Source organism: Mytilus edulis, chromosome 6 (assembly GCF_963676685.1).
Source record: "Mytilus edulis chromosome 6, xbMytEdul2.2, whole genome shotgun sequence".
Taxonomy (NCBI): domain Eukaryota; kingdom Metazoa; phylum Mollusca; class Bivalvia; order Mytilida; family Mytilidae; genus Mytilus; species Mytilus edulis.
The window spans coordinates 18,827,846-18,836,039 of NC_092349.1; the positions used below are offsets into that span (position 1 = coordinate 18,827,846).

The 8,194-nt window shown below is 33.1% G+C and overlaps 1 protein-coding gene across 1 annotated transcript; it reads right to left on the reverse strand.

Moving 5' to 3' along the window:
- Positions 1 to 2,066: 2,066 nt before the first annotated feature.
- On the reverse strand, positions 2,067 to 2,858 carry LOC139526249 (golgin subfamily A member 6-like protein 25). The gene has a single exon (XM_071321380.1). It carries the CDS (start codon positions 2,856 to 2,858, stop codon positions 2,067 to 2,069), a length of 792 nt encoding a protein of 263 aa, XP_071177481.1.
- Positions 2,859 to 8,194: the final 5,336 nt, after the last annotated feature.

Genomic DNA, 8,194 nt, shown 5'->3' on the forward strand with positions numbered 1-8,194 from the left:
TGGTCCTAATACTGATCCTTGGGGTATCCCAGATGTAACGTTAGCCCAGTCTGACTCTTCACCATTCACTACGACCTTTTGTTTCCTATCTTCTTAAAAGCTCGTTATCCACCCTACTATATCTTCATGGACACCTAGATTTTTGATTTTGGCTATTAATCTTTTATGTGGTACCTTATCAAAGGCCTTCATAAAGTCTGTATAAATGCAGTCTATGTCTAATCCTTGATCTAGTGCCTCTGTCCATTTATCAATCACTTCTAATAATTGGAGACCAGTTGACCTTCCTGCAATAAATCCATATTGCTTTTTAGAGAATAGGTTGTTCTTTTTCATATGCTCTATTATAAATTCACGTAATATTTTCTCCATTATTTTACATACTACTGATATCAAACTGACTGGTCTATAGTTTTTGGCTAGTGACTTATTACCCTTTTTAAATATTGCACTTATCATAGCATTCTTCCAATCGTTAGGTACGGTCTTACTTTCAAGTGATTGATTATAAATGATACATAAAGGTTTTGCCAATGATTCAGCGATCTCTTTTAACAGTCTGGGGTGTAGTTTATCCATCCCTGGAGATTTGTCTATTTTTAATGCATTTAAATGTCTCAGCACTACTTCTTCCTTAATTTTTTGATATGGCATATCATTAGTTACTAATACAGGCGTTGGTGATGGTACCTTGCCATCAGGTTTCTTTGTGAAGACACTGGAAAAGTATTCTACTAGTAATTTGGCCTTTTTGCTGTTATCTTCCGTTTTATCTGATTTTGTGTCTTCTGGATCCAAATGTAAGTCCCCAATTCCTTCTTTGGTTTTTGTTTTTGACTTGATATAGCTCCAGATAGCTTTAGGGTTTTCTTTAGCTTTTTCTGATAGATTTTTCTCATATTCCCTCTTCAACTTATTTACCCTACTTTTTACTTGATTCCTTATCTTATTGTATTCCTTCCTCACTTCTGGGTCGTTATTATGGGTAATCTTTTTTGACAGGATGTTTTTCCTTTTAATTTTATCTATGGTGTTTTTGTCCATTGGGAAATTATTTTTCCCTCTACCGATTTGTTTCCTTTCTTTTGTTGGTATATACTTTTTGTCCATATCTTGAATTATACTTAAAACTGATTTCCAGTTTTCATTTATATCATTTTCTTTCTGTAGTAATTCTGGCCATTTAATTTTATTTAAATCTTCTTTTATTTTTATGTAGTTTCCTTTACTGAATAATTTAATTAATTTAGGTTTGCTTTTAATATTTGTGTAGCAATTGAAGTCAAATTTCATGGTACAGTGATCACTTTTTCCTAGTGGACTTTGGTATTCTAAATTTGAGACCATATTCTCCTCATTGGTTAAAATCAGGTCCAGGGTATGTGGTGTATTGGTGCCTCTCCATCTTGTTGGTCTTGTAACATGTTGAAATAAGAAATTTTCTTGTAGATTTTCTAAAAATCTGTATTCATTACTTTCTGTACTATCACCTGGTGAATTCCAACTATCCCAGTTTATTTCTGGATAATTATAATCTCCCATTATTAAGATATGTGAGTAGCCTTTATTACACGCTTCAGTAGTAAGTAAATTTAATTGTTTAGTGTACTCTTGTGATCTATTTGATGGTGACCTGTATATCAAGCCTAATAATAGCTGGTCTGACTGATTTAAATTAATCTTAATAAATAAGTTTTCTTGGAATTCTGTATTCATATGGACCTGTGATGCGTCCAGTTGTTTATCTATGTACAATAAAATACCTCTGCCTGTGTCGACGTCTAGGTTTTTACCAAACATGTTGTAGTCATATACCTCGGCTAAAGAATATTCTGAGATTCCTGGTTTATAACGATTATTTTTTGGTTTAACCTCTGTGATACCACTTATGTTTGGTTTGTCGTCTCGTGTTCGTACTATTAGTTCAGGCAGCTTGTTAAATAACTGATCTGCATTTGTGTATATACAGCTCAATTTGGATAAAACTGTAAAATTATCTGTTTTTACATTATTAAAAACCTTTTTACCATTAAAATTGTTTACATCCTCTTTTCCTCTTTTTCCTTTTAGGAGTCTAGCTTCTTTAATCTGACAACCTTCCTTGCCCAAGGTGGGCCCCTTACTCTGAAGTGGTAGTCCCCCGAAATCTCTTCCTCAGTTTGTTTTTTTGCTTGGTCCCATAATCTTTTCTCTTGCTCTCTTTCTGCTTGGGTTAGGTCGTTACTAACTCCCACTTTTGCATATTTGGGATTTGTTTTTATGTAGTGTATATTTCTGAATAAGGTGATCTTAGGCTCTGCACTTGGTAATTTTACTAGGATTGGTCTATTTAGTTTTTCTTTGTTAAATTTCCCAAGTCTTTTAATTGTCTTCAAGTTTTCCTTATCCAATTGTATTTTGCAATCTTTAAATAGCTCATTTAGTCTTTCTTTGTCAGTGTTTTCTCTTACTTCTTTGCTCTCTTCGTCTATTTCCGGAATCCCAAAGATGATCAAGTTATTTTCTCTGGACTTTCTCTCATTAATTTCTTCAAGGACATTTGTAACAGTCTCCATCCTTGTTATATTTTTCGCTGCTTTATCTATCTCGTTGTTAGTGGAGTCACTATCTCCTTTATTATCTGGCTTTTGTATCTTGCTTATTTCTTCTGTTATTATGGCTTTCACTTTATCCTCGTCACAACCTTCTTCTGTGATTGGTGCCTCTATTTTGCTCACTTCCTCTTTTACCATCATTTTTACCATCTCTTCATTGCAGCTCTTAATTTCCTCACAAACAATCTGCTTGACTTTGTCCTCGTCACATTTATTTTCAACTGTTTTTTCGAGTGATGTAATTCTTTCCTCATAACTCTCCATTATCTGTTTGCACCTTTTTCTATCTCAATATCGGTAACTGCGTGTTGTTCCATGACTATCCTGCATTTTCCACAAAACCACATTGCATCTGTTTTACATAACATGCTGTATTCCGCTTTTGTTTTCTTTAGGCAGGATATGCAAAAATGTTCCTTGCACCTTTGGCATTCCATAAGTTGAGCCTATGGCTCTTTGAAGATTTTGGTACATTTAGCGCATGTCCATGCTTCCTCCTCGTCTTGATTTAATTTTTGTGACGATTTGGGACCTGTTGTACTACCTTTTCTAGTTGCCATACTTTTAATTAAATAAAATAGGGCTTCCCTATTATTTTTTGTTTTATCTGTCCGAGAGATTGTATAAGGCTTCCTTACACCAATTTCTTATGAAGTATTTTATTTCGTACTGTTTTTATTTAAAGAACAGGGGTTCCCTATCCTTGATTGTTGTACTTCAGCCGAGGTTAGACTATCTTATGGGTTTTTTTTTTTTTTTATTTAAAGGACAAGGCTACCCTATCCTTGACTATATTTGATTGTCGAATGAAGCTAGACTATCCTAATTTTGACAGGGCTTCCCTATCATGCGTTTAATTATTTTTTTTCGGGACAAGGCTTCCTCATCCGTCTGACATAGACTGCACTCTCGAATGATAGAAATAGGGCTTCCCTGTTTCTTCAATAATTATCTCCCTTTCCTAATAGGACAAGGATTCCTTATCCTTGTCCTATTAGTTGATTAATAGCACTGACCTCTTTATTAAAAATAAAAGAAACAAGGCTTCCTTTGTTTTTTTTTTGGTTTTTTTTTTAAGTTTCTCCTTGTTGTATATATTCCTTTCCTTCGCTCAGAAAACAAGGCTCCCTTGTTTTTTAGTTGTTTTTTGTTTTTTTGTTCCCTTCTTAAATAAAACTATGCTTACCTCTAGTTAATAGGGCTTCCCTATTACTATTATTTCTCTGTTAGAATATGCTTATACCTTTTAAATCTGGAGACAAGGCTTCCTTGTCTACGGAACTATTTACCTATCTATAGAGTCAATATTTCACTACGATATCTGCAGAACAGAGCTTCCCTATTTTGTATAACCTCCCTTATATTTACTGTAACTAGACAAGGCTTCCCTGTCTGGTATTATTAATATATATCTGAATAATAACCGTTACCTTATGCAACTGAAAACAGGGCTTCCCTATTTCGTTGATACTTCCTTAACAGGTTTCAGACACTTCTAGGGACAGTTCCACCATTTTATAAACCCATAGTTTAGCTAATGTTCTATTTGGATGGATGCCGTCTGACAGTAATTTATAATTTTTCCTATATCTCACCCTGGTTTTGTTTTTGGGTTTATTAGATATTATTTGGTCTTGTGAGAATCTAGGTGCTCTATACTTCTTATTCAGTAATTTTAGTTGTCTATTGTAGTAGTCTACTTGATAGCACAGTTCTTTATCCAGGCTACTTGCTTGCGTTACTGATCTATACGCTTTTGTCTTGTCGATTACCAGTGCCGGATAGTGCCTTTAATTTTGTCCTTTTTTGTTACAATTCTGGTACCCTTATACTTTTTCACTACTATGGAGAAGTTTGTTGATTTTGTTTGGTTGTTGTTTTGATCTAGTTTGTCTTTGTTTTTCTTCCCTTCTCTATCTCTGATTTTTTTGTTAAAGATTGTTATCGAGTAGTAAGGACAATCAAGAAAGATTATAGTGACATATTTGAATTTTGCCAATATTTTGTCTCTTAAATCTCTGTATCCTGTGAGTATTGCCTCTATATTTTGATAAACGTAGTTCCTTAAGTATATGTATTTCCCCTTTGTTGTTATTTCACAAGTTCCGAACCAGATTAAAATGATTGGATCTTTAGTTTTCAACTCTTTTAGTTTTGCAAAAAGGGTTTTTAGATGTTCATCATTGGAAGCTGTAGCTCCACTCTTTGCTACTATGTGAAACTTGTCACTGATGCTGTCTGGAACTATTCTATCTAGACTGAACCCCTTGCTATCCGTGAATAGTACGGTATCTCGTGAAAGGCCCTGCCTTTTAAATAGGTTATAAACCTTTTTATATTCTTTTATAATCTTATTCACTGACATGAATTACAAGTTAATTAATCAATGTCAATTACGGATATATATATATATTCAAGATTCAATTTCAAATTTCCAGGAGAAAAAAAATCCAAAATGGCGGCAACGAGCCTAGTGTCAATGCACAAATTTCAGAGGAGATTTTTCACTTTTCTTCGCTGATTAATCCATATTTACATTTATATACAGTTATTTATGACTTATATACTGAAAATGTTTGACTTGTTTGACAACTAACTGACAAAAACACACAGAAAACTTATCTTTTCTTGACTTTTTGTAGCAGCAGAAAAAGCTTGACCATGCCGACCGGAAGTCACATCATTTACATTATGCCTTAGAAATTGTAACAATTTTCCTGTGCAAATAGTGTTAGTCTTTTATTCAAAATGCCTGTAGAACCTTTTCCCAAAACAACTCATTCAATGACATGTAATTGCTCTATAATTATTTGGTTCATTTCGGTTTCGTTTGTTTTTAAATAGTTATCAAAGGTACCAGGATTATATTTCAATACGCCAGACGCGCGTTTCGTCTACATAAGACTCATCAGTGACGCTCAGATCAAAATAGTTTTAAAGCCAAACAAGTATAAAGTTGAAGAGCATTGAGGATCCAAAATTCCAAAACGTTGTGCCAAATACGGCTAAGGTAATCTATTCCTGGGATAAGATAAAAACATACTTACATTTCAGGACAAATAGCTCTGTAAAAAAACAATAACGGAGAATAGCGAATGAATTTGTTTCTTTTTATAGAATTATCCTTTTTGGAATTTGCCTTTGAGAATTTGTTGCACCTTTTTTTAACATATATTGGTTCTTGTGGTATCATACTTATGCATAAGTTTTGTAATTGATTTATTTCATATTTTTTTATATCTGCGACTTGCATAGTCGACAATACGGTATGTGTTTTTCTCATTGTTGAAGGTTGTACGGTTGCCTACAATTTCTTACATCCACTTTATTTAAACTTTGGTAGAAAGGTGTCTCATTGGCAATCATACCACATCTCCTCATTTTATGTAGTTTATTTTATAGATCGATCGGGAAAATATCCATACCACTAGCCTTTTCGTATATGTAAAAACAAAAAACATTTTTTTTTTCAGTTTGTGATTTAGCAGCAATTATTATTTAAATATCATCTTCCATATTGACAGCACCTAGATATACATAGGTTTCGACATGGCATTTACAACATTTTCTTACGAAATATAGGGCGGACATGGGATCTTAGAAAATGAAATATGCATGAAACTACAGGCGAACATCTTTTGCAATTGTATGCCTATTTGATATTATCTAAAACAAATTTTAAAGCTTTTAATTAGTATCAGCTATTATATAATTCTATATATAGCATCAATAAATTCATCAGCAACTAGTATCGTTTGAAATTAATATATTTTCTGCCATCTGCCATCTGCCATTTAAGAAAAAAATTGTTTCTTCATTACATGTAGTCATCTACATTTGCACTAATGAAGTCTGACGAAAAACATATTTACTAATCTCTGTATCTTACATTCGTAATTATTAATGACTTTCGTAAGTTATATAAGATATAAAGAAAAAGAGCTTGGCATTAAACAACAATCATTGTTATACCTTACATATATTACAAACAATTATATTGGGTAAAACGTTATCACGTGACAGGGAATAATTGTACAGTGTTCTGCTGCAGGTAATTTTCATTTACTTTTAAGTGATTGAAATTAAAGTCGAAGATCTATTTTCATTTAATTTCAAAATGTTGAAGCAGGATTTTTTGTCGATTCTGTGTTTAATTTTCACAATATATTCGTGCAAATGTCAGGATTTAGAGAAGTTTGTTGCCCCGATACTGGACAATCAAAAAGCTCCACTTGTTGCAATAGTAGATACAACAAATATTAGTGCGCATATTGTCCGGTCTATCGAAATACCATTACGGAATATTATCAACACAACGATATCATGCAAATTAAACGAAGAATTAAAAAAAGATATAGTTTCCGGTCAAGTGTTGAGTGACGTAAAGGGTCAGCTAGAAACCTTACAACAGAATATTGACAAACATATTGAAGAAAACGGTATCCAAATTACTGACGTTAAACAGGACATTGCATTATTGCGAATGGACACAGAAGAGACCATTTCACATGAAATTCTTGAACAAAAAGAGGATATGACCAAGCTTGTCGATACTCTAAAGTCAGATCAAGATGCAAAGATAATGAATTTAACTAGCAATGTGGTTCTCGTGCATTCAGAAGTACAAAAGAAGGTTGAAGAACATATTGGAGATAGCCGAGACGAATTTACTGTAGTTAAACAGGTCATTGCGACATTAAGGAAAGAAATGGAGGGAAAAATGAATTATTTTGCTGAGATTGTCAATACTGTAAACAAAGATCTCGATGAAAAAATGAAGAATTTAACCAACAATGTGGAAATCATGCAATCAGAATTTAAGAAAACTGTATTGTCTGTCGATAACAATGCGTCAATTTTAGCAGAGCAACTGGAAAAACACTCCAATAGATTGGATGCGCTCCATTCAAATATCCAAGACTTTTCTGGAAAAACAAGAGCAATTCAGAGTGATATCAATAAAGTTATGTCTACAGCTAACAATAATAATGGATTATTAGGAGGTCAGGACTCTAGGCTGAACGACTTAAATGCTAAATTCAACGCAATGAATTCAAGAGGTAAGTTTACTATACAATATACAATTGAATATACTTTAAAAGATTCTTTAAAACTGTTGACAGAGATCATTGTGGATAGTTTTGATTTTATTAGTGTTAGTTTGTTTGACTTGGCTATAAAACTTTTCTCCGGTAATTGATTTATGTTGATGAACCTGCCAGATGTTTCCCGAGATCTAAGTTTTTCTCATAGTGTTCTATGTTAAACTGTGTCTATAGTGAGAGACAAATTGGATATCAGATTAGTAGTAAAAGCTTAAAACTAACATAGTTCCCTTCCTTCCATATTTGGTTAAGATTTTCGGAACTGTTTAGCTGATTTCCAGCATGGGTCCATTGTAAACTTTGTGACAGAGTAGTGGCCATAACTTGTTTTGGAAAATAATAAAACTTATAAATATGGAAACCGTAGATACACTTGTGCAAAATTTGGCATTAATGTATGAGATGGTTTCTCAGAAGCTGTATGAGTGTATAATTCTAATGGCTTTATTGTATGTCACATTGATATTCATTTCTGATTCAGTTAGGCAATAAAAA